At 41.1% G+C, this 26,468-nt stretch overlaps 1 protein-coding gene across 1 annotated transcript in view; it reads right to left on the bottom strand.

Moving 5' to 3' along the window:
* Nucleotides 1-26,468, bottom strand: part of TTI2 (TELO2 interacting protein 2) — a 390,540-nt gene that overhangs the window by 89,460 nt on the left and 274,612 nt on the right. The window contains exon 7 of the mRNA XM_044057161.1: nucleotides 19,152-19,314. Within this exon, the coding sequence (XP_043913096.1) occupies nucleotides 19,152-19,314 (163 nt within the window). The remainder of the gene's footprint in view (nucleotides 1-19,151; nucleotides 19,315-26,468) is intronic.

Genomic DNA, 26,468 nt, shown 5'->3' with positions numbered 1-26,468 from the left:
CTGTACTAGAAGTAGTGAATATAATAACATAGATAAAACAACTGGAAGTGGGATCTTTAGAAAAGGGTAGGAGCAAATTACATATAAATAAATGGGAATTGTGGGAACAATACAAGCAGAATAATGTTTTGGACGAGGAGAGTAGGCAGGAATTGAATGAGCTATGTAATGTTTGACTGACAATGACTGATTATAGTACAAGTGAAGTATAATATTTGCAACTGCAAATATGTCAATATGGCTTGTTTTCATTTATATAAATGTATGATTGCCTATGTCATAAGTGATAATTTAATAATGAAGTGATATAGATTTGTAAGCCACATAGAATATATACTATTTTATTTTCTATTTGCAGTAGGACCAATGTATAGTTTTGTTATTAATGCTCAGAGTACAAGTCTTAATTCACTCAAATATGTTTTTCCATGACTGGAGTGTCAGCAGGCCACCACAAACACATTAAGGAAAATTGTATCTATCTTCTCCCAAGTTCAACTGAAAAATACGAGTAAATCACAAGGATATGTTCAAGTAAATTCCCTCTTCTCCCAAGCTCAAATGTGCTTCTGTATTCAAGATATTTTTTAGCAGAATGGAAACTCTCAGATGAAGGGTTTAGTCTTTTACAGTAAGGGATAGAAATGCACCCTCCCTACAAAGCACAAAGTGTATGTTAGAACTACTAGCCAATGCAAAATCCTTATGCAGCACATTCTTTCTACTGCAAAATATCTTTTTATAGCCATAGCAAAGGATATTAAAAATCATTAAATGTTAAGTACTGCAAAACGTAGATTTTAAAGAATTTCGTTATACTGTATTGCATCAGTGCAATCCCCTCTACTATTCTGGACTTAAAATGTCTATGAGATGGACATGCTGATGAATCTGAACATAAGTAATTCTGTAAATATTTTCCAAAGTGTATTCCACATATGCTACGTCATTCCTCACTAACAAGGGCAAAACACTAGCAAATCGTCCTAAAATGGCACAGATGCTACTGACTGAGACATACTCTAATAAGATCATAGGAGTATACTAGGTTAATGACCACTACGGCCCTTATAAGCCTAGCCGTGCAAACCAAAGGTGACCCACAAATTTGATTTATATAGGTGGTGGTTTACTGACTGCATCTGACCATCAGAGGCATAGGAGCCAAACCAAGGGTGAATTTCTGACTAACTATCCATTGGTCCAAGTTGTGCTTAAATCGAGATGGGAGGAACTTTGCTTCACATGGATGGGGAGCCTGTTCCAGAAAATGGGAATTCTCTGAGAAACATACTGGTATCTCTAACATATACAATTTATGTCACAAGTAATATATAGGTCGTTTAATATAGTAGTTCTGATGCTGGTTGTTTTGCAGATGGATAAAAGGTTCATTAGAACAGGGTCCGGGGGTGCCTTGTATGCCAGACAAAAGATCACCTATCAGAAGTCTGTATGATACCAAGTAGAGAGACAGGGCTTTGATACAATCAGTGTAGGACACCGTGTTCACTCCCTGTATTCTTTTTGTAAGGAACCTTTGTGGACGTTTCAATTGTTGTCTGCATCTGGTCAAGTACATACAGAAGGGGGCATTATACTCCAGGATTGCACTACAGTAGGGAAAAGGCCATATATAACTTTCAACAAAATGAGTTTTGACCAAATGAATTTTCAGTGAAGTGAGCTTTCAGTCAAGTGAATTTTGACCAAATATATATATATATATATATATATATATATATATATATATATATATATATAAAACACATACATATACATACATAGGTAGGTACTAGGCTATTGGCCCTAGGGCCTATATATGGAGGATTGGAATCTTTATCCTACTGGTTACAAATTTCTGGATTATACACAAGCGAATTCAATGAATTCCTACTGGATATGGCTTCATATGCCTAACAAACAATGTTTTCTTTTATGAGGACGTCTGCTATTGGCAAACTAAAGGTACTGCCATGGGTTCTTCATTTGCACCAATTTATGCAGATCTTTTTATGGCGTACTTGGAGAAGGATATCATATATGATACGAGCAACATTTATCTCGAACATCTAGATATTTGGCGATGTTACCTTGATGATTGTTGGGCTGTATGGAAAGGTGATCTGATAAGTTTGTATGAATTTGTTGAATATCTGAACAATAATCGATGGGGTATTAATTTTACCCTACATTATGATTTCAACAATATTACTTTTCTAGATGTTTCTATTCACAGATCGTCTGACCATACTTTGGAAACACAGATTTTCAGAAAACATCCTGAATATAACACGATCCTACATGCCAGTAGTTTCCACCCTCCACACATTTGCCAAAACATTCCTAAGTCACAATTCATAAGATTGAAACGGATCTGTTCAGATAATGTGTCATATGGAGAACATAGTAAGGATCTTATTAACAGATTCAAGAACAGGAAATACAAAATGGGCCATGTCTATGACGCTATACATCATGTGGACCATTTGGACAGGACGGACTTATTAACCTACAAGTCAAAAAATATTACTTCCAATCAATGTCTCAGATTTACTACCACATATGGCAGGAATACTGACAATATCATTCGGAGTGTCAACAGACATTGGAACATTTTAGAATACGATACTGATTTATCTCCATTCATTTCCAATAGATGTTCTTTCTCATTCAGGAAAGGGAAAAATTTGGGGAGCACATTTAGTCATTACAAACATGGACACAATCTACCAAATCAAGAACCCATTCAAAGCACACTAACTGGCGCCATATTAATTGGTTGCTTCCCTTGTGGACATTGTTCCAATTGTTGCAAAGTTTCCAAAACAAAAGAATTCACCAGCAGAAACACTTCCAAGCTTTACGACATCAAATTCTTTGCCAATTGTAGCTCAGATTGGCTGATCTATTTAGCCACATGCTCATGTGGGGCATTTTACATAGGTCAAACATCTAGACCACTTAGACTAAGAATTTCTGAGCACAATAGCAACATCAAACAGGGCAGATTGAACAATGCTTTATGCAAACATCATATAATTCATCCTTCAGCATCCTTTACGTTCACAATTATTGACATTATCAAGGGCAAAAAATGCAATAAAACAGGTTGGCATGCATTACTGAATTCCAAAGAGAAAAAATGGATTGTCAAACTGGGTGGGCTTTTCCCACCCGGTTTGAATGACAAATTTTAAATAACCAATGAGAATGATTTAGAGCATATATAAAGGCATGCTTAAAGTATACTTGTTTCACACTGAAGAAGGCTGTGTCTGTGTATACCAGCCGAAACCGGTCTGTGCACTTTTTTGCTGTCCTTATTATCATTAATAAATTATTTTTAAGGGGTTTGTTTTTTGCTGGCTCTTCCTTTCATTCCTTGTATCATGCTTTTTTTGAGCCGTGCAATTGCTTACGTGCAAACAACTTTTTGATTCATGCCTATATAAGCCTAGCCAAAAGGGACCTTGACTTTCGCCACCCAAGAAAATTATTTTCCTGTGCCCCTGTCGAGCAGAGCCCCAGAGTTGATCCCAGGGGTGAATTTCCTATTTCCCATCCGATCATCAAGATTTTTCTTGAACAGTGCTAATGAGGAGCTTTGCTTGATATAGATAGGTAGTTTGTTCCAGAGCATGGGAAGTCTCTGGGACAGGAATCTATCCCTCCAGCATGTTCTGTTTATTGTGTTGACAAGGTTTAGGTCCCTAGAGCATGTAGCTCGGTGGGATTGGGATTTCTTTAAGTGGAGCATGTCCATCAGCTCTGGGTTTGACATAGCTTTGTATGTTAGGCAGAGATTGCCTCTGAGTAGGCGATATGCGACGGAGTAAAGCTGGAGTTTTTGAGACTATCTGCGTACGGCATCTGTTTGAGGCTGGTAATCCCCTTTGTGAGGTATTTCTGTGGCCTTTCCAGTTGTTGTAGATGTCTTGTGAAGTACATACCAAAAGGGGTGTTGTACTCTATAATGGGTCTAATGAGTGAAGAGTAGAGGGGAACAATGACCTCTTTTTTCCTGGATGAGAAACCTTTTGTGATGAGGTGTGCCACGTAGAAGGATTTCCTGACTATTGTGGCGATGTGATGATCAAAGGAGAGACTACTGTCCACCTATGTCCCAAGGTCTCTTATCACACTTTCGGTGTTAAGTAGATTACCACCTATGTGGTAGCTCATGGGTACAGAGTGTTTACCAAAGGGGATGACAATGCACTTTTTGGCATTGAGCTTGAGGCCATGACTTTGACATCAGGCATCTGTCTCAGTGAGGCCCCTTTTGTAGGATGTCCACATATTTAGGAGTTTTAATTATGGCTCCTAGTTTGCACTCATCTGTGAACTTCATTAGCCAAAGACCTTCTGTGTTAGCCTGTACTTCAGAAAAGTAGATACCAAACAGGAGAGGACCCAGGATTGAACCCTGTGCTTCTCCACTTGTCACTGGTCTGAAGTCAGATTTGGAGTCTGCTACTTTCACAGTGTGGGATCTGTCAGTGAGCCAGTTGTTAACCCATCTTGTGACATAGGAATTTATACCTAGTTTAGTGAGCTTATCTATAATTGTAGAGTGGAGGATGGTGTCAAAAGCCTTGGCGAGATCTAGATAGGCTGTGGGAACCACCTTACCCTCGTCTACAGCTTTGGTGACTGCTTCAAAGAAGTCTATCAGGTTTAGGAGACATGATCTGCCTTTTACAAACCCGAACTGGGTGGGGTTCAGAGTTTGGAGATTACCAATGTCTTTGTTTATAAGTTCCATGATGATACATTCCATGGCCTTGCAGATCAGGCTCATTAGGCTAATGGGGCAGTAGTTCCCGGGGTCCGTGGTGGCTCCCCCTTTGTGAAGTGGGATAACCGTCGCTGTGTGACACTCAGTGGGCACAAAGCCTGAGGTGAAGCTATGATTGAACATGGTGCTAAGGTGGGGTGCCAGTTCATTCTGCAGTTCATGTAGAACGCAGCCTGGGATGTTGTCAGGTCCCATGGATACTGTGTTCTTGGCTTTGGAGAGTGTGGTGTTTACCTATGCAGCCATGATTACAGGAACTTTGCATTCTTCCGTTATAGAGATGGGCCCTTTAGGAGGTGAGAGAGGGGTAAAGTTAGCACTGAACCCATCTGCCAGGATGTTGGCAATATCAGTTGCTTCCGTATATTTAGTGCCATTGTGCTGTAACTCAGAGCAGATCTGAGAGTTGCCATTGAGATTCTTGACATAGCCATAGAATGCTTTGTGGTTGTCTTTAGAATCAGTGGCGATTTTTTTTCGTAACTAGCTTTGGAGGATTTTATGAGGGATCTCCGCTTCTTACTGAGGCTGACCAGGGAGTTCCTCCAATCATGGGATTTTACTCTTTTTTGCAACAGTTTCTTTCTTCTGTTGTAGAGTTTGTTTATGGCAGGGGACCACCAGATTGGCTTCCTTTTTTTGGAGGATAGCATCTTGGTTCTGCTAGGGATAGTGCGATCCATGCACTTGTGTAGGATTCAGCAGTTGTACCTCTACTGTCCGTCTGCATGGGTGTTGTGAAGTTTGCCACTTCTGCCTTAAGAAGCATGAGTTGGCTTTGGAGAAATGTTTTACAGTAGTTTCCCTAATGGGGGTGGGATGTGGATGTCTAGGGTGATTAGCTTGTAGTTGGATCTGACCAACGAGGAATTGACCTCTGGTGTGGAACACTGGTCACCCATGTTGGTAAGGACCAGGTCTAGGATATTGCTGCCCCTGGTGGGGGTGTGGATAAGTTGATCCAAGGCATTGGAATTTATGAATTCCAGAAGACGTTGAGCAAAAGAGTTGGTACATGAGTAGTTTTCCCAGTTAATGGTGGGGTAGTTGAAATCGCCCATTATGGGGGTGTTGGATTGTACCCTAATATTTTCCAATGTATCAAGAAATGAGGAGTGGGAATCGTGGGGCATGGTGGGGGATCTGTAGCAAGTTACAATTTGGATTGCGGTCTTGCCCAGAGTTAGTTGAACTTGGATAATCTTGGATGCATTATGCTGAGCAACTAGCCTGGAGGTGTGGATATTCTTAATGAATATGGACACGCCTCCACCTTTAGTGTTTCGGTTCAGGTTAGGTAGCCGAAAGGTGTGGTATGAATTATAGCCTGGTAATGCAGGGGTGCTTTCTGGAGCCTTTAACCAGGTCTCTGTCACTGCACAGATGTCGATGTTCTCTACTTTAAGGAGTGCCTCGAGTGAATGCATTTTGAGGTTTAGACTTCTAGCATTGAGTAGCATTACCCTCAGATTTTGCTTGCTTGTACCTGTTACGGTGGTGAATTTGTCATTTGAAGCATGCCTAAAAAAGGCACTATAGGGCTGGCAAGAGCCTTAGCCAGTATCCAGAATCCCAAGGGCGACAGGTGCAGGCCATCTCTGGCAAAGCATCGTGGTCTGTTGATCATGTCATCCCAGGCAGACAGATACTGGATCTCCTCAGAATGACACCAGAAACTTAGCCAATTGTTGAAGTCAATCACTTTGTCCTTGTACTGTGGTATCATTCTGAGTGATGGCAGGATGCTACTCAGGGCTACGGTCATACCTGCCTGAGCTACAAGATTGGAGAGCTCCTCCGTGTCTCTTTTCATGTAGACCAGGGAGGTATGTCTCAGGTCATTCACACCAACATGGACAATGACAGTCATATTTGTACTAGTTGTGGAGTGACCTGAGTACATGTGTTATGTGGCGGATCCTTGCACCAGACAGGCAGCTGACAGTGTGCCGGACTATAGAGTCACCTATGACTAGAGTGTTGGGTACGTTGTTATGCCTTATGGGCTGTGGTTGAGTGGCACACTGAGTTTGTGGGCTATGTGTAATTTGGTTGTGTGGGGGGGTGTGGAGGTTGCTTGCGTTTCTGCTTTGGAGGTCTCTGTTGCTTGAGCAGATTTTTATTGAGAGCCTCCGCGAATGTAGGTGTGTGTTTTTTGTTTCTAAATATCTGTTTTGGTGGTGTAGGTTTTGAGGGACTATGTAATGAGTGTGGTGTTATGCAAGTGATTACCTTCTACTCTTGACTGTCTAGTCCAGTCCTGGGTGAAGAAAGATTTGCTTTCAGTTTGGCTATACAAGTGCATCTCTCACAGGTTGTAGTGTTGGGTGGTAGGAGGAGATGGTTGTCTGTATACGTGAGGCAATTGCTGCATTGCCCCAAGATGTCCTGATTCATCACGTAGACAGGAGAAAACACAGGGTGCTGACCCTTAATAAGCACCTATCCAGGGATGTCTAAGTACTAAAAACTGTTTTCCTCTAGACAAGTGAGGAAAGTTGAATGCTGGAATGTGTAGTAATTTATAACTTATTTAGTGCTTACGAGTTCTGAACAAGTGCTGAGCTGAAAGAAACAGATTTGTTTGCTAAAACTAAAATGCTGGCTAGTTGTAAGGGAAAATTTAAAGAGTAGACTTTATGGTGCCGGCAATAGTTTAACCCAAGCTAAGCCAAGATGCATAAAGTGTATTTTTTTTATATAACAGTAGCAAATGAGCAAACTGATTTAAACAAATTAACCAATAAAAAGCTGAAAACTGAGCCCCGTTCCAGCAGTCTTCAATCAGACAAGTTCTAACTGCACACTCCTGCCACTAGGATGCAGGAGAACCTTCTCCAAAAAAAGATGGTCTGGATTAGTGCTCAAGTTATACAACCAAAGCTAGATTCAGCAAGTCTGAATTTAGTCTATGCTACAGCAAATAAGGTGTACCAATTTCAGAAAGAAACAGTTCAAATAAGCAGGCACAATAAGCCTTTAACCAGAAACTCCCAGCTCAGAAGGGTAGAATCTACCCTCTCCTCCCACAAAAGTGCAGACCACACCTTCTTAATGTAAAATAACTGTCCCAAAGCCCAAGTGCTTAAAACAGAAAGTACAGTTGTGTACACTTACCATAAATGTAGATGTTTGAGTGTATTCACTGTTGCAGTCATTACATTTGGGTAATCTGCTGGCAGGTTGCCCTCAGTCGGCCTGATTAACAAAGTCTTGGGTCCTGTGTCGGTTGCTGTCCCTTCTTCCATGACGTCATGTCGTCAGGGGTATAAAACATGCAGCCAACGCTACTACATCAGTTTTTCTTGCCCCAGATGTCAGGTGCCCCCCAAATGGGGAGCAAATAAAATTAAAAACACAAAAAATATAACTCCAATCCCAAAAGCAAATACACCAAAAGGGCTTTTAAGCATAGTGAAAGAAAGTAGAGGTATAGCCCAGAGAAAAATAGGGGGCTGGAGGGAAGGTAACCAGGACTGCAACAGTGAATACACTCGAACATCTACATTTATGGTAAGTGTACACAACTGTACTATCTTCTTCGTGTTTCACTGTTGCAGTCATTACATTTGGGTAGATTCCCAAAGCTATGGTTGGGTGGAGGGAATTATACAGCATTAGGACCAGTTATAAGGCCCTGCAGAACAGCAGTGGCAAAGCCAGCTCTGGATTTAGAGAAAAGTGGCAAATGGTAATGTTTGGTGAACCTATGAACTGAGCTCCAGGTAGCAGCTTCTAGAATGTCCCTGGTAGGAACACCTCTGAGAAAGGCTGTAGAAGTAGATACAGCCCTGGTGAAATGGGATCTGATCCCTTGGGGGATAGTTTTTCCATGGTGCATATAGCAGAAATGAATACAATGGCTTATCCATTTGGAAATGGTTTGCTTTGAAATAGCCTTTCCCTCTGACCCTGCATCAAATGCCACCAGCAGTCCTGTTTAAGTAAAATCTAAGTTGTCTGTGTACATCCAATGAATGCAGAATCCACTCTCCCTTGTTCTGTGGATGGGAAAGAAAGTTGGCAAATGAATGGTCTGATTAAGAGCCACACTGGATACCACCTTAGGCATGAAGGATGGATTGGTTCTGAGAGAAACCCTGTCCGTATGAAAAATGATGAAAGGCTCCACTGCCATAACGGCCTGTAATTCGGAAATCCTTCTAGCTGAAGTGACTGCTGAAAGGAAAAATGTTTTCCAAGAGAGAAATTTTAAGTCTGCAGTAGCAGCTGGCTCGAAAGGAGGGAGAGTGAGCTTTTCCAATACATTACATTCTATAACTATAATGGCATTAAATATACTGATAAATGGCCCATCTCAAGCATCCATGGGACCAGATGATGTCATGTTTAATCATAGCCTCACCTCAGGTTTTGACAAGCCTTATCTGCAAGGCCATGGAGCGTATTATCATGGAACTTATAAACAAAGACATTGGCAACCTTCAAACCAGTATGGGTTTGTGAAACTTCTTTGAATCAGTCTCCAGAGCCATGGACAAGGGTATGGTCCACACAGCCTATCTAGACCATCCCTAAACTTACTAAGTTGGGCATTAATCCCTATGTCACCCAATGGGTTGCTAAATGGCTTACTGATAGAACCCACACTATAAAAGTAGCTACAGAAACAGATAGGAGGTCATTGTCCCATTAGACCCATTATAGAATACAAAGAATCACAGGCCTAAACCTCTTTGGACCTCTTCAAAGGAACCTTGCTGGATGGGAGAAATCATGTTAATGTGGGAAGAAATAGCCAGGGAATTGTCTGATAGCCTAGTACCAACCTATGAACCTATGAACCTATGAACCTATAAATTGAAGTCCCAGGCAGGGGTTGGAGCTTTCCTGGGTGGTCTTAAGTTTTTGGCCCCTCTGAGATACTGCTTTAGCAGAGAATGAGAGAAGAGGGGAGGCTCTGTGTTGTAATGAGCTGAAATGGCTGAGTAATGGATTTTTATGGAAGAAAAAGACAGGCCCTTGTGAAGCATCTCAGTTAAGTATTGTAAAATCTGAGGAATATTGGGTACTGCTGTGCTTATCTCCCTTGTGATTGATTCCAGGCACAAAATCTTTTCTATTTGTCAGCATAAGATTTTCTAGTACTAGGCCTTCTTGCCTCCAAAATGACATCCATCACAGGTTTGCTGAGGGATGCTAAGGGTGAATTTAATTAGCCATGCTGCAAGATTCGAAGTTTGGAGCTGAGTGTGCAGAATCTAGTTATTCTGCTGAGACAGTAAGTAAGGTGTCTGAGGCAGGTGCCACGGTAGAAGGCGTGACACATTACGCAGGAGTGGGTACCAGTGTTGGCGAGGCCAGACTGGAGCAATCAAAATCATTTTTGGTTTGCCCTGTTTGACTTTTAGTAGAAGTTTGGGGAGCAGAGGAAGAGGGGGAAAAGCAAAGACTGATAGTTTTTTCCAGTTGAATGATAGAGCATCCAATTTCCAGGCATTTTTTGATGAATTCTTCTGCAGAATTTGATAGTTCTGGGGTGAGGCAAAAAGATCTATGTCTGGACTCCCCCCATTTGCGTGTCAACATGTTGAAAATCCGTAGTTCTAGTTTCCATTTGTGTGGGTCCATGAGATTTCGGCTTAGTTCGTCTGCCAGAGTATTCAGCTTTCCTGGCAGGAACTGAGCTTGTAGCTGTATTTGATAGGTCAAGGCTGTGTTCCACAATCCCATGGCTAGTCTGCAAAGGGGGTAGGAGTGTGTACCCCCTTGCTTGTTTATGTACGACATAACTGTGGTGTTGTCTGTCTTTATCATTAATTGTCCTGGATGAATGTAGTCCTTGAAGGCTGTCAGTGCATTCTGTACAGCTAGCATCTCTTTTTGATTGATATGAAGGTGCATTTGACTTGGGCTCCATTTGCCCTGAATGCACTTTCCTGCCATATGAGCCCCCCAAGCATAGTCTGATGCGTCTGTAGTTAGAGTTTGGGCGGCAGGGGGTGGAGTGAATTCCAGTCCCTGGTTTTGGTGGCAGGCCTCTGCCCACCATAGGAACTCTAGTTGCAGGCAAGGTATGATAGGAATCACTGTTTCCATGCTGTGACAGTGTTGACTCCATAAACGTTTTAAGTACCACTGAAGTTTCCTCATATGCAGTCTTGCATGTGGAATTAGAAGAATGCAGGAGGCCATGAACCCCAAGGCTTGCAGAATTTGTCTTGCAGATAGCAGAGTTTCTGTGGCCACCTGTTTGAAGTAAGTTACCAAATGAATTTGCTTTTCTGGCATAAGGTAAGCCATCTGGACAGTTGTATTCAAGCTTGCACCCAGGAATGTAATTTTTTGAGAGGGTACCAGTTGTGATTTATTTTCGTTTATAGTGTACCCTAGACAAGTTAGAACCCTTTTTACAAACGCCAGATGTTTTAGAAGAATGTCCCTGTTTTCTGCCTGAATTAGACAATCGTCCAGATATGGATATATTTAAATATTTCTTTGTCTGCAAAATGCAATTACTGGTGCCAGGCACTTTGTGAAGACCCTGGGCGCAGTAGATAAGCCAAAGGGCAGTGCAGAGAACTGGTAATGCAAGTAGCCTGCTTTGAAGCGGAGGTATCTTCTGCAAGATTCCCTGATTGGGACATGCAGGTAAGCCTCTTACGTCTAGAGTTACCAACCAGGCATCTTTGCCTAGCATAGGAAGTAACTGTTGAAGAGTCAGCATCTTGAATTTTGGAATGTCCAGAAATGTTTGGAGTAGATAAGTCCGGAATTGGATGCCATGATTGGTCTTTTCTGGGTACCAGGAAAAGTCTTGAATAGAAACCTTGTCCCTTTTCCTCTTCTGGTACCGGTTGAACAGCCCCCATGTTCATGGGGGACAGTACTTGTTTCTGGGATTCTGCCCACTGATTTGGGGGCAGGTCTGGCCATCCGTTTGGGATTGGCAACGTATGGAAATGAAATATGTATCCCTGGGATACTATATTTAAAATCCATTTGTCCTGGGTTATAAGTTGCCAGTTTCTTGCATGAAGTGCCAGTTTTCCCCCCAAAGGGGCGGCCAAAAGGTAAGTGCTTGGTAATTGTAAAGGGAAGTCATTGAGACTGCTTACCATAGGGAGGTGCCTTGTTGTTTCCAGATTTGGAGGAGGAAGCACCCCATTGTTTTGTTCTAAAAGTCCCTTGTGACTGAAATCTGGAGCATTTGGAATGTCTGGGTTTGACTTGAGCGGCTCTCGAAGGAACTGGAAAGGACCAGTTCTTAGTAGGCCAGTGCCTACTAAATCTTGGAGGTTGCACTTGTAAGAAATCTTTCACAGTTTGCATAGATTTAGCTTTATCTTCTATCTTTTTTAAAACTTCTTCAGCCTAATTACCAAAGAGACGGTCCTGTTGTAACGGAGCATCCAACAATTTTGCTTTAACATGATCAGGCAAAGTTTTCCCTTTGAGCCAAGCATGCCTTCTTAGCACAGACCCAGTTACAGCAGCCCTGCAAGAGGCCTCCAAAGAATCAAAACCACATTGCAAAGTATGCTTTCCAACTTGTTCAGCTGAATGCAATAAATCCTGTAAATCTTTATTTTCCACACAGTCAGAAATTAACATAATTTTCTGTTTAAGCAGTCCCATGATACGCTGTTGGTATTTAAGCATATGAAATTGACAGTTTAAAGCCCTGATTGCCAAGGTTGCAGAAGTGTAAACCTCCTTACCCCATCTATCCAGCACCCTGGAATCTCTATCGGAAGAGGTAGGATTTTTAGCAGTGGAGGCCTTAATGCCCTTGGGACCCTGATAAATGGTCTCAGGATCTGCAATAGGATTTTTGAAAAGGAATTTGTGGGAGTCAGGAACCCTGTAGTATCTGTCTGGCTTACAAGGAGCTGGAGGCAAAGAATCAGGAGCATACTAGATTCTGAAAAACATCATCAACAATGTCTAGAACAGGAGGTATTGCCAAAGGCCTATGCTGAGGAAGAAGAAAATCCCTAAGTCTCTTTTTAGATTCAGAGAATTCCTGACTTTCCCAGTGGAAATGTTCCCTTAAAGTATGTAAAGATTTCCCCAAAAGAAAAATCCTCAGTGGGAGAAGCAGAAGGAATGGAATCTTCTGCATCAGAGTCCTCATAAGTTTGTATAGACAAATCCTGTTCATTAGAAGAGTCGGAGAAAATAGAATGCTGTTCAGAAGATTCATAATCAATGTCTTGCCTAAGCCTCTTAGAAGGAGGGGTTGGCTACCCCTGATCAGAGTAATTAAATCTTCAGCCATTTTGATCATCGTTTTTTTAGGCATTCGGGCCTGCACATGTGGCCCAGGCGCCGTTTTTTTAGACATAGATTTTGATTTTGGCCTTAGTTTTGAAGATGGTGTCGGTCTAATATACAAATCTGTAGGCCTGAAAACACCCTCAGAAGCCACTGCCTGCATAGCGGCTCCAGACCTATCTAAGGTAGAGATATCCGCGAGTTCCATAATTAAAGCATCTCGCGGCATACCAGACTCCGAATGGGTCTCAGTAGAGGCCTGCGAATCAGAGTTAGCGGGTATCAGGGGCTGCGAAAGCACCTCACTGAGTACCGGTGAACTGGCGACTGGCTTAGGAGAAGCATCATCAGTTTTGGACCTCGACAGCCAGTCTCTGTCTTTTTCTTTGCGTTTTTTACGTATTCCGGTAGTCGGATTGCTAACCGACGACATTTCTGGATAATTAAATCGTGAGCCAAAATATTTAGAAGCAAAAATATATTGACATTTAATAGTGCGTTGATTACATTTAGCACAAAACCGACAGCAAGGCATGTTGTGGTCAGAGCCTAGGCAAGGAATATAGTACAAATGAAAATCCTTATGAGGTATTTGCTTCCCACAAATAATACAATTATTAACTTTTACTGACATCGGTAAGGAGCAAGAAAAAGTTTCCCCAATGGAGTACTTAGCTTTTTAGTTGAAGACTTTAGTTCTGAAACTCGAAAATGAAAATTTCAGGAGTCGGCCGACCGGCACTTGTGAACTGCTTCTGCTTCAGGAACCGTGCAGCAAGAAAGACTGATGTAATGGCATCTGCTGCAAGTTTTATACCCCTGACGACCTGACGTCATGGAAGAAGGGACAGCAACCGAAAAGGACCCAAGACTTTGTTAATCAGGCCGACTGAGGGCAACCTGCCAGCAGATTACCCAAATGTAATGACTGCAACAGTGAAACACGAAGAACACTGAATACACTTTTAGAATAACAGACACTAAGCCTTCAGTCAGCAACTCCCAGCTTAAAAGGATGTAAGCAACCTGTCCTGCCACAACAGTGCAGACCACAAACCTTCTTAGTATAAAACAACTGGTCTGAAGCCCAAGTGCTTCAACCAAAGGCTTAGAATAACAGTTACAATTTAATCAGGCTACTAACAAGCAGTAATAAATGCAGCAGAATAAATGCAATTAAGTACTTTTAAGAACAAGCAGCAAAAGCAAAATAAGGTAATAAAGTAGGAAGAAACACATACAGTAAAAGCAGATGAATAAAGTGCAATTTGTTTTATATAACAAGAGAAAACAAGCAAACTGATTTAAACAATTTACCCAATTAACCAGTAAAAAAGCCCACAACTGTGCCCTGTACCAGCAGTCTTCAATCAGACAAGTTCTAACTGCACACTCCTGCCACTAGGGTGCAGGGGAACCTTCTCTAAAAAAGATGGCCTGGATTAGTGCTCAAGTTATACAAACAAAGCTAGACTCAGGATGTCTGAATCTAGTCTATGCTACAGCAAACAAGCCGCACCAATTTCAGAAAGAAACAGTTCAAATAGGCAGGCACAATAAGCCTTTAACCAGAAATTCCCAGCTCAGAATTACATACACATATGAAGATATCTATTTTATTTTATTTGGCATTTGTTGACCAGGTTAGTCCATCTGAGCTCTCGCCCTTTTTCAGCGGAGGCCCAGAGAAAAGCTCCTTAAGTACAAAAGTTATACAAGAATAAAATTCAAAGTACAAGTTATGCAAGTGAAAAATTGACTGTGCTGACATAAAAATTCACAACTCAACAGTACGAATTATACAAGTATAAAATTCAAAGGGCGAAAATTGTACATGTAAGAAATTCACAGTACAGAGCAAACAATTCATGGTACTGATTATGCTAGTGAAGACTGAACAGGAGTTAAGTATAATTTAAATAAATACCATAGAAAGTATACACAAAAGGTGAAATTGATTATCAAACTGTAGTGCAAGAAGAGATGTTAGTAATTAAGGGATAATAAGTAAAAATTGAGTATACTGGAGGATTTGGTCAGAACAAAGTTGCAAAGATTAAGACAAATTGTTAGTATTGGTATAGTATGAGACATAAAGAGGATTAGTTTGACAAGTAGGAGTGTGAGGAGAGAGAGGGAAAATGAGTGTCAGATTATGAGGGCGGTGACAGGTATAGAGAGCAGTAGCAGACTAATGTTGTACTACCCAGAAATTTAGAACAGATAATATTATTGCGGAAGAGGAGGCAGTAGTGAAGAATTAGAGGGAGGGAGGAGAATAGTGGAGGAAGGAAGGAAGGATGGGAAAAGTTTAGGTGGGGTGGTTACAGTGACATCTGCTGGTGCTGTAAAGGTAATTTCTGAGAGTTGACTTGAATTCATGTGCATTGGGGATACTTCTGAGAGCCATGGGAAGTTTATTCCATGATATAGCAGGATGATCGCAATATAGGCTTTGTCCTAGTGATTTTTTTAGGCTTATGAATCTGTAACCGGCATTGGTCTGAGCTTGTGAGGGAGTGAGGTGGGTTATAGAGGGAAACTAGCAAGGACATGCTAGGGCAGGAGGAGTGCTTATTTAGGACAGTGTGGATGGTGAGAAGTTGAGTAAATAAGAGTTGCTTAGGAAATTCCAACCAAGTAAGATTTTGGAGAGCAAGACAGTGGCATGATTTTCGCAGCATGATGGCTTTAAATCTGGCTACTTTGTTATATGTGGTTTCAAGTTTGGATAGAGAGGACTGTAAGTTGGTCAGGATTTGAGAGCAGTACAAGAGGTTTTGGAGAAGATAAGCTTGGGCAAGTGAGATTCTGGAGTTAGGGGTGAGGAACCCTTGGTTTCTATAAAGTAGGCCAAGCTTTTATGGGTTTTCTTTATACAGTTGTGTATACGGAGGTTGAATTTAAGTTGGTCGTCGATTACACCAAGGAACTTTGTGTGGGCTTCAGGAGAGATTATGGTGTTGTTAACGGAAGGGATGGTGAATGTGGATTTAAGATACTACAGAGATTTGGGTAGGAATAGAAGGAGTTTTGTCTTTTTAGGGTTAAGTATGAGTTGGTTGTTAGTAAGCCACGTTTCAGTGAGGTTAAAAGAGGTTTGAGTATAGGTGAGCAGGTCAGATGGGTTTTCAGCAATGGTGATAATAGTGGAGTCAACCACATACTGTATGAGGGATCACTGAGGATAGGAAGTGTGGAACTAGTTAATAAACATGTTAAAAAGAAGTGGACCTACAACGGAGCCTTGTGAGACACCCATTTTTATGGGGAGAACAGGAGATAAAGCAGAGAGTCATTTGATGGATTGCTGTTGGTTAGTGAGGTAGCTGGAAAACCAGGAGATAGTTGCACAGGAGAGGTTTAGCTGAGAAAGTTTATAAAGGAGGATGGGGTGGAAGACAGTGTCAAAGACTTTGTAGAGAACTAAGAAGAGGAAGGATACTAGTTTATTATTGTCTCTGGCTGGGGGGATAGAGTTAGTAAAGGAAATGAGAGCAGTAGAGATACTATGATGGGGGTGGAAATCATGTTGGGTAAGGGTGATGAGGTTTTCAAGCATGAGATAAGACAGAATTTGTTTATGGACACAATGCTCAAGAATTCTGGAGAGTGTTGAGAGTATAGCAGTTGGGCGGTAATTAGTTCAACAGAGTTTCCACCTTTGTGGATAGGTATGGTGTGGAATTTTTTCCAGGGGGCTGGGACAGTGGATTCGCAGATTGAGCAGCTAATTAGGATGGAGACAGGGTATGCTATAGAGTTTTCAGCAGCCTTTAGGAAGAGTGATGGCAAGTTGTCATCTGAAGGGGGAACGCAGTTTAAGAGGCAGATTTTTAATGTAGCTAGTAGAGAATTGGACTTAGTGAGAAAGGAGAGTTATGTGGTAGTGGTATAGTGAGGAGTGTAGGAGAGGTAGGGGTTAGAAGTAGGTTTAAGTTTGCTTGTTGTGTCAATAAAGTAGGTATTGAATATGGAATCAGTTTCTTGGGGTGAATTATTAGGGCAGGGGTTTGATGTTGAGGGGTTTCTGGGATGGAGAATGTGGTTGACTGTGTTCCAGATTTTTTTTGGATTTTTAGGTTGTGTAGTTGGGGGGGTATGGTAGAAGTTTTTTTTTTTTTATCAATGTTTATGTATTTTTTGGCTAGGTTACAAAGTTCTCTATATTTTTGGTAGTGTGCTTGTGATTTGGTTTTAATCCAGAGTTTCCATGAAGAATCTGAGAGACCGGGTTGACTGGGTGAGCAGTGTGATATAACTCTGACAATTCTGGGAGGGGCTAGGGAGTTTAGGGTATTTAAGAAGATGGAGTTGAATTGGTGAACAGCTTAGTCAAGAGAAAGGTCATAAAGGAAGGACCAGTCAATAGCAGAGAGATAGGCACTGAAAGTCTCTGGGCTGAAGCTGGGTAACTTACGACATTCTTTAATTTTGTGAGGTCTAGTGAGTTGGGGGGAATCTTTGGACGCATACAGAAGAGTGATCGCTAACTGAGTCAGGCAGGGATTTGGGGTGGTGATAGAGGTTTGGATGGGACACAAGAATCCAGTCAAGGGTGGAACTGGAGTTAGTAGGTTTATGAAGAAAAGTGTGAGAAAAGATAAGCTGAGTATAGCCATATAGGTGGTATGCAGGTGGAAGGAGAGTCGGGGGTGAGGGTGGTAAGCCAGTTAATATTAACATCACCTAGAATGATAGTTTTGTTAGGTCAGCCATCCAGTGAGGAATCAGTTCTAGCAAAGATATGTTATCACCAGGAGGAATATCAATAGCAGCTATAGTTATGGTTTTGTGGTTGTTTAGTTTAGAGTTAGCAGTGATGAGCTTAACAGGGTGAAAAGAGGGGAGATGGTTGGGTTAGGGGGGTCTGAGTACATAATGGCTACACCTCCAGCTTTTTTGTGTTCTATCAAGGTGTAAGATGTTATAGCCAGGGGGAGAATGTCTTTGTCAGTGTTATGTGGTTTTAGCCAAGTTTCAGAGAGAGATTATGTTAGGAGAGTATTGGGATATCCAAAAGTGAAATGCTGTTGTCTTAAGAATGCTATGGATGTTAATGGAGTAAAAGGAGAGATGTTTGAGATTGGGGATTGGTACTTGCAGTGTTGGTGGGAGACGATAGGTTGTTGTGGGGGCCTGGGTTGGGGTGAATGTCGCCAGAGAGTTGCAGGGTGTTGCAGAGATGGAGTGAGAGTGATATAGTGGGATGAGGCATGGGGAATTTTAGTTGTATCTATATTTATCTATCTATATATCTACATATATATATATATATATATATATATATATATATATATATATATATCCCCTCCTACTTGCTTCATTCATTCATTCTTTCAGGCCACCACAGTATCTTTTCTATCAGCAAGCCATCCTGTTTCTGCCATCTCCATCGGCTGTCTCAGAGTGAACTGAGGCTATTGTGGGTTTTAAGGGCATCCTGGAAGTGGTGCTAACAACTGCTTCTGCTGCTGGAAAAGTATTATATTATTACCTACCTTTGTTTTTTCATTCACCAATAGTGTCTGAGGGCTACTTCCCTATGAGGGCCCCTTCTTCCATCAGGGAGGTCTTCAACATGCACCTTCCCCCGAACCCTCTGATGTGTATATATATATATATATATAATATGTATATGTGTGTATATATGTGTGTGTATATATATATATATATATATATATATATATATATATATATATATATATATATATATATATATAGATCTAGATAATAGGTCATGCAACAGTACTTTTCATACTCTGATCTATACACTCACACGTCGGCTTCTAACTCTGCTAAGAATGCAGCTTGAGCCAAGTTCCATTTGACACTCTATTCTCACCCTGCTACTGCTATGTGCCAACTGTGTGCTATTCTGATTTAATTCTAGGTTGAAGATCTTAACATCTGTGATGTAGAAATACATATTTTTGGAACAGCTTATTAAAATTTCAGACTATATTTGGACATTAATGGTGTCTCAAATCTTTCTTTATGTTTTCTTTTATATTTCCTTCTAGTAAGCATATACATGTTTACCAACAAAGCTTTTCCCATTTTCTCTCAACAATTACGGCAAATATTTCTGAAAAAATGTAAACTGATTTACCTTCACCTTGTGTTCAGAGCATCGATCTAGTAGAATAAGGCACTGAGTAGCTTGTTGCAGTAAAGATGATTTCACAGTTTCTGAAGTGAGACTACTGTCTGTGGAAACATCGTAAATTAGCTTCAGCAGTGATTTAAGAAAAACTTCAAGTCGGCTGGGGATTCTAGAAAGAATTGAACACATTTTAAAACAAATAAACTTTTTTTTTGCTTCTGACATGCAGCAGCTGAACCAGTTGATGATACTCTATGCAGTGCTATCACTGTTACTCAGATCTGCCCTCAGCCCCAGACATAACTCATGTAAGAACTAAGTTAAGAATGTTTCAATATGCAAAATTGTAGCTGAACAATAAATGTGGTAATGCGCAAAGGTTCATAGGTTTATAGCAAGCTAATGACCACTGGGGTCATGCAGCCTAACCCAGTTTTGACCTAGATTCCCTTGAATGCCTACATGGTGGGAAGATGTTAGTAAGGAGGTAGCTAAGGGTTATGTGGAGGCAGGTACGTCAGCTGAGGATTAATTGACTTACTGTAGACATCTGTCCATCAGAGACATGGGGACAAGACCAGGGGTGTATTTGCGATTTCCCATCCAGTGATCAAGATTTCACTTGAATATGGACGAGAATAAACTTTGCTTCATGTAGATGGGGTGCTTATTCCATAGCACCAAGATCCTTTGAGACACATAATGGTCTCTCCAGCATGTTCTATTTATGTTGCAGGCAAAATTCAGGTCAGTCCTTGGATCTTGTGTTTCTGGTGCTGTTTGTTTTGTAGATGAGCAAAAGCTCAATTAGAGGTGGATCCAAGTGTGCCCTATAAGCCAGGCATAGATTGTATCTCAATAAGCCACAGGAGACTGAGTACAGAGACAGGGCCTTAAGGTGATCTGTGTAGGATAGGGTATTTATACCCGGGATTCTCCTGATGAGGAACCTTTGAGGGAGTTCCAACTGTTTCAAGTGCCTGGTGAGGTACATACCAAAAGGGTCAGTGTACTCGGTCATGGGTGTGATAAGGGCTGAACAGAGTAGTACTATAACTTTCTTGGACCTGGATCCATACCCTTGCGTATGAGTTGGGCGACAAACAATGATTACAATGACTACTTTGGTTATGTGTTGGTCGAAGGTCAGATTACTGTCTACATATGTTCCCAAATCCCTAACTATCAGGCCAACTCTTAGTAATGTTTTATCGATGGAATAATTGACTTGAGTAGACGATTTCCCTAAGGGCAATATAATGCATTTCTTTGCACTGAGTTTTAATCCATGGCTTTAGCACCAGTCATTTGTGTTAGACACCCTTGTGGGATATTGTTGCTGTAGGGGCACTCTATGATAGCTCCCAATTTACAGTCATCTGCAGACTTTGTGAGCCAGAGGTCTTTGACATTAGCCTTGACTTCCAAGATGTAGACGCCAAACACAAGTAGGCCCAACACGAAGTCCTGGGGTACTCCCCTGGTAACTGGTCTCCTGGTGGAGGTGGTCTTACAGATCCTGACTTCTTGGGTCTTACCTGTGAGTCAGCCAGCAATCCAGCCAATTATGTAGGGATTTATGTCTAGTTCTGAAAGTCTGTCAACAATACCTGAGTGGTATCAAATCCTTAGCTAGGTCAAGGTAGGTTGTATGCACTATTTTCCCCTTTATTGACCCTCTCGAAGAAGTCTACCAGGTTGAGTAGGCAAGACCACTTTCATCACAACTCTCAGAAACTTCACCAGTTTCAAAACCACAAATATAAAATTAAATGACACACAGAAAAGCAGAAGTGAAACACCAAAAACTAACCATTGGTTTAAAAACACACAGAAAATTACCAAAGGTACATGGAAAATGACAATAAAAATCAGCAGTAAATCTCTAATCCACATATATCTAAAACACTCAACAGTGCTTAAGTTTCTTTAATTTCAAAACACATTTAAAATTTAGATGGTCATTCAGTCCTGGTAGATACGATGTAATCAGCCTTGTCTGCAGTATTCTTTGTAGTCTAAAAGCACTTCTAAATCCCCATTCCTCAAGTCTGCATCCACACAATCCAGGACATAAAGCAAAAACATTAAAAATTCCAAACAGTTTAAAGTATGCCTACACAAACATTTTCTTGTTCTTTTTTACAGCGTATGTATGTCCATATATCTTATAATTTTCTGTTACAATAGTGTATGCTCATATATCCCAGTACTGAGTTTCTTAGTAGTTCTCCCATTACAAAATGATGAATAGTTGTACATCCTGCAGCATAAACCTCATTTTGTATATTACAGCTAAAATGATGAATGGCTGGATAAATACTGTCAGTGTTTTTAAGGGCATTCATTTCTATAGCCCTTCTGTAGGTTAAAAAAATTCTGTCGTAAAAAAAAAAAAAGTTAGGTACCATAATGATAGATCCGTGTTATTTATTTCTGTCTGCTTCAACCTGATCCAGCTTGGATCTGAGACTGGCCATGTTTCAAAGTCTTCAGCCTGTAGAGCTCCACCTCCTCTATCCATAATCCCCTGCTCAACTAAAATTACCTCAGATTGAGTTTACTCCACCTCTGCTCAAGCTTACATCACTCTCAATCCCATACAAGAAAACACTAAGGACCCCAACAAAAGAGGTAAATCAACCTCCCCAACTTGGTTGTCCCATAATCGACAGATTCACTACAATGGCTGGGCAGGAGAGAAGGAAAGTTGAATCAGATGAAGAGAGACAACATGGATCTAGTGTTATGTTAAGTACATTACTTTCACATCCGATATTGTCCTTTCCATCTAGATTCAACCTGTGGGACACAGCCCCAGCCACGTAAAACCCTATGGAGGTGTTATGAAATAATAATGCTCAAAACAGTGGAACCAAAAGAGGTTCTAGACCTCCAGTCTGTAGTGGGATACAAATATGTGAGGACTCACCCAAGTAGCAGCTGTACAAATATCATCCAAAGCAGCTCTGGAGAAAAGCTGTAGAAGTAACCATAGCTCTAGTAAAATGACCTTTTGATTTATGATGCAAGGGATTTCCATTCAAATTATGCCTAAAAGAATTGTCACCTGGAGAAAGAGAGTAACCCTTAGGCACTGGATACCCAACTGGGCTTTTGAAAAGGAGACAAATAATTGTTTAGATTATTGAAAGATTTGGTTCTGCCCAATAAAACCTCAATTGTTTATGGACATCAAGACAATGCAGTAAATATTCCTTGGTTGGAAAATTCAGGAAAGAACACTGGCAAGTGAATAGCTGATTCAAATTACCCTCCGTAACACCTTTGAGAGAAAGATAAGATCTGTGTGAAGGGACACATATGTAAGTACTGGAGAGGGTCTGCAGTTCTGATACATGCTTGGTGAAAGTAACAGCCACTAAGAATCAAGTTTTCCAAGACAACTTCAAATCAGCCGAAGAAGGCTCAAGTATGAAAGGCAAGTCCCTGGAATGGAGGAAGTAACAAAAAACGTACTCTTCACAAAGGGCTTTGAAAAGGTGAGAGCCAACAATGGCATATTATCCACCAATGTGAAAACTGGAAATAGCTGCCAATTGTACTTCAATAGCGGAATAACTGGATCCTGAGCCAGACAAGTCCATCACCTCCAAAGGGGCTGGAAAGGGATCCAAATCTTAAGAGTTAGCCCAACAAGTGAAACATTTCCACTTATTAGCATATACCCTATACACAACCATTTTTTGAGTAGAAGACAAAATATGCACCACTCTTTCAGAAAGCTTAGGATTTCTGGCCATCAGGGGAACTGGAAAAAAAAAGTTGTGTACTCAGCATAACATTCTATCTGTGTTGTCCATTTTCATTCTTCCTCAACAATTGGGTTTGGATCCGATCCTCGGATCTGACACGGCTGCGTTTTCCAGTTCATGGAACACTGACAGCTCTCGAGTTCTTCCTTTACCAATAATGCACTAGCCCCCTAACATACTTCAGAGCTTGTTTGTACGCTTCACGTATGGACATGGTTGCTAACTAGCTCTCGAATTAGAACTTTAATTCAGTGAGTTAAAAAAGATTTACAGATTTAACATTCTCTTCCTTTTGAATACATCCTCTCTTGCCCTCCCTACACTTTTTTATTGTATCTGTAGCATACCATTGTTGGTATTTTCTTTCTTTTCCGCCTTTCCTTACCTTTCTGGTAAAATTTTAAATTACCATTGCTAGTAATATTTCCCCCTTTTTATAACTATCTGTAGTTTAAAAAAAAAACTTTTTTCATCTTATTTGCCTCTCTTACTTGATAATTATGTCTGAGAAACCTTTGGGTTTTAAAAACTGTAAGGCCTGTAGCATAAGATTCCATTGCTGGATGCACACTTGATGTGCAGCCCATTTGATCTCTGCATCCAGTATTTATAAGAGCTTTAATCTGAGGGTCCTTACTGATCATAAAAAATGATTTTAAGGGGATCGATGCCTTCTTCCTCTGATGCAGCATGTGGGACTCAACCCCCTAAGAAAGGTGAAAGAAAAGAAGCAAAGAAGCATCTGTCAGACCCTTCAGGTTCTTCAGCTCTGAGCTCTGCTCCAAGTTTGCAGCCACACTAAAGGTATCAAAACTGTCAGACACAATTCACTTGGATCAGACTACTTTAGATCCAAAATCTATGACGGGTCTGACTCCTTTGGATCCGAAGAAACACAAAGACAGGTCTCCTTAGATCTGACCCCCCCCCCCCCGTCTAGTAACTCCAGTGCGCTGCAGGTCCTTGGAAGGGGCAAGAATCTTATCCGGTTTCTTAGGAATCAGTTTCATCGTATCAGAGTCCTTTCACACCCTCTGGGGCACAAGGTCAGTAAGAGTGTCCAGAGGCAGAACCCCCCAGGACAAGGATGGGCCCACCCCCTAAGGCCTCCAAAAATACTGACTCCTCTGGAGACAGGGCTTTGACAGTCCGACCCCTGCACTGGTGAAGTAGCTCCAGAAGGTCACCAGAGGAGGCATCATCAAGGGGGATTTAGGGGATCCCTATCCTTCACTGAGCTCAGCATCCTCAGTGAAGGATTCTTCTGGAGAATTTAAGTCATACCTCTCAACCTCTTAGAGCAAGAAATCTGGACAAAGCCATATATAAAAGTGTGACAAAGGCCCAAGAATAGGGACAATTTTTAAATATTGCTCTCACAAACTTAGAAAGTTAATAGAATAACAGGTCTTGCATTAGCATGAATATTCTGGAGGGTATGAAGTCTGAAACAAATGCATGGCATTATTTTCTAACTTCAATCCTTAATGATTTGCCACTAACTTGCCAGAGAACCACAATTTTGTGAAAAATGGACCAAAAATATGAGGCAAAAATCTGGGCATTCTGTGAAAATCTGTACAGTTGAGAGGTATGAGCCAGGTAATTCCTCTTGCCTGCTGACACTTTCCACCCTGGAGAATCTAATGGGGGGGGGCTGGAAGAGGCAGGAGGCCCTGAAGGTATTCCAAACAGTTAAGAGCAGAGGCACCGAGTTGGAGGGATGATCCTGAAACTAGAATTGTCTAACTGAACCCAGAAACCCCCATACTGATGTGGTGGCTCCAAGATCCGCTCACCTAAGAAGCTGCCAGAGTGGAGGAAACCAAAGCTGGGATAGGAGCCCTAATCTTATCCAACCCTAGTGGAGGAAAGGCAAACCATCTCTGATGACCTCGAAACTGTAAGACCCAAGGGAGGAAACCAGCTTAATGGAGCTGAAGCCTTGGGTCAAGGACCTGAAGCCAAAGGGATCAGTCCTAAATGAATCATAAGTACACTTAATCATCTGCACTCCAGCCTCATCTGCAGTGGCAGTCAGTTGGTCAAGTCTTCAGTTGCTGTCATCCTCCAGTATATTCGGAAACATTTTTACATCTTGTTTAAAATTCAGTTTTGACAAGGCAACATAAGCAATAAAGAATTTAGATCTCTAAAAATTGCTAGAGGAGTAAACTTTTCTGAAATACTTGTCTAAAAGTTTTGGTTATCTATCAAAAAGGGTGTAGAGATATGTAGACATGTTCTGGTGTGATAATGAGGAAGGGAAATTGTGGATTAATCACCATTTTTTGGTTGTTGTATAAATCTTTTCTATCCACTGGTGCTCCATAGATTCTGTCAGATGTTTTGGAAGAAGATGCCCATGGGTCAGGGTGCTGGCAATCTGACTGCATTATATTTTTCATGTAGTATATAAAGGTGACACAGCCTATTTCACTTATTTCAGCGTCATCATTTCTGCATACCTTTTCTCTGGAGATGTGGTATCTGACTGAAGGCCATCCGAAATTATTACCTGCGATTCACAGCTTCAGAAAAAATAATGGCCTGAAGGTGGGAAACAGAAGACTGAGTAGTCTTGTGGCCTAGTCTGGTTCTGGTGGTGAACCAAAGACATGCAGAATTGTCATTTGTCTAAGTACAGGGTTCATATTAAATGATCGAAGACGCACTCTTTCGAATGCGTCTTGACAGAACCTGAAAGCATGAAAAGGCAAAATAGCGAAATAGCATATTAGCGAATTCTTTCCCTAGGAAAGAAATCGCTTGGCCCATTCCGTTACTTTGCCGTTTTCGTGACTATAGTGCAATCTCGGAGTTGGTATATTTAAGTAGGGGGGGCAAAGCCCCCCACTTTATGTAATGTTTTAAATTTTTTTTTTTTTTGTGGAACAGCGATTTTTTTTCCCCTTGGAAAAAAAATTGCTGGTGTAAGCTTTCGCTTACATGGGTTTGATAAATCATCGTTCGCTTTTTTAAACGTTCAATGATTTAACATAGAGCCATAGTATAGTGGGGGTAAGGGGATCTTATCCTTTTTCTCTTGCTCACCTGAACCTTTGAAGGAAATGGTGATGGTTTATGTACAGTGGATTCTGTAACCTGATACAGACTTTGCAAACTTTACATACAGCTAATATGGTCTGGCCCTAATACTGACTCAGGCTAAGGATGACCTTAGGCAGCTTCTTTTCTCCCTCTACGGTGTTCCCTTGCAAAGATCGAATAGTCAAAGTTTATGAGAAATATTGTTCAAGAGAAGTAAAGGGTGTCCTTCAATCGTGGCTAAGCTACGTCTCTTCCTTAACTAGAAGTCTAAATTTCTTGCCTGATATCAATCAATATTCAGTTTGCTTTGTCATGTAGGTGCCCATGAACCTGAGGTATTACAGTAGCCAGTGTTTGGATTAGAATCTGCTTTGGTGGAACCAGTGTTGGGGTACTTTTATAAAACTGGGTGACTCAACATGGAGTAATTGTGCTTTGACGGTTTCACACCACATTTTAAAGTCGCTTTTTTTGGAAGTAAATGAATAAGAAGCAT

The sequence above is a fragment of the Protopterus annectens genome, chromosome 15.part0 (assembly GCF_019279795.1).
Source record: "Protopterus annectens isolate FY-2018-M chromosome 15.part0, PAN1.0, whole genome shotgun sequence".
Lineage (NCBI taxonomy): Eukaryota > Metazoa > Chordata > Ceratodontiformes > Protopteridae > Protopterus > Protopterus annectens.
Note: the sequence above shows the minus strand (reverse complement) of the source record. Positions and strands in the feature narration are given on the sequence as shown.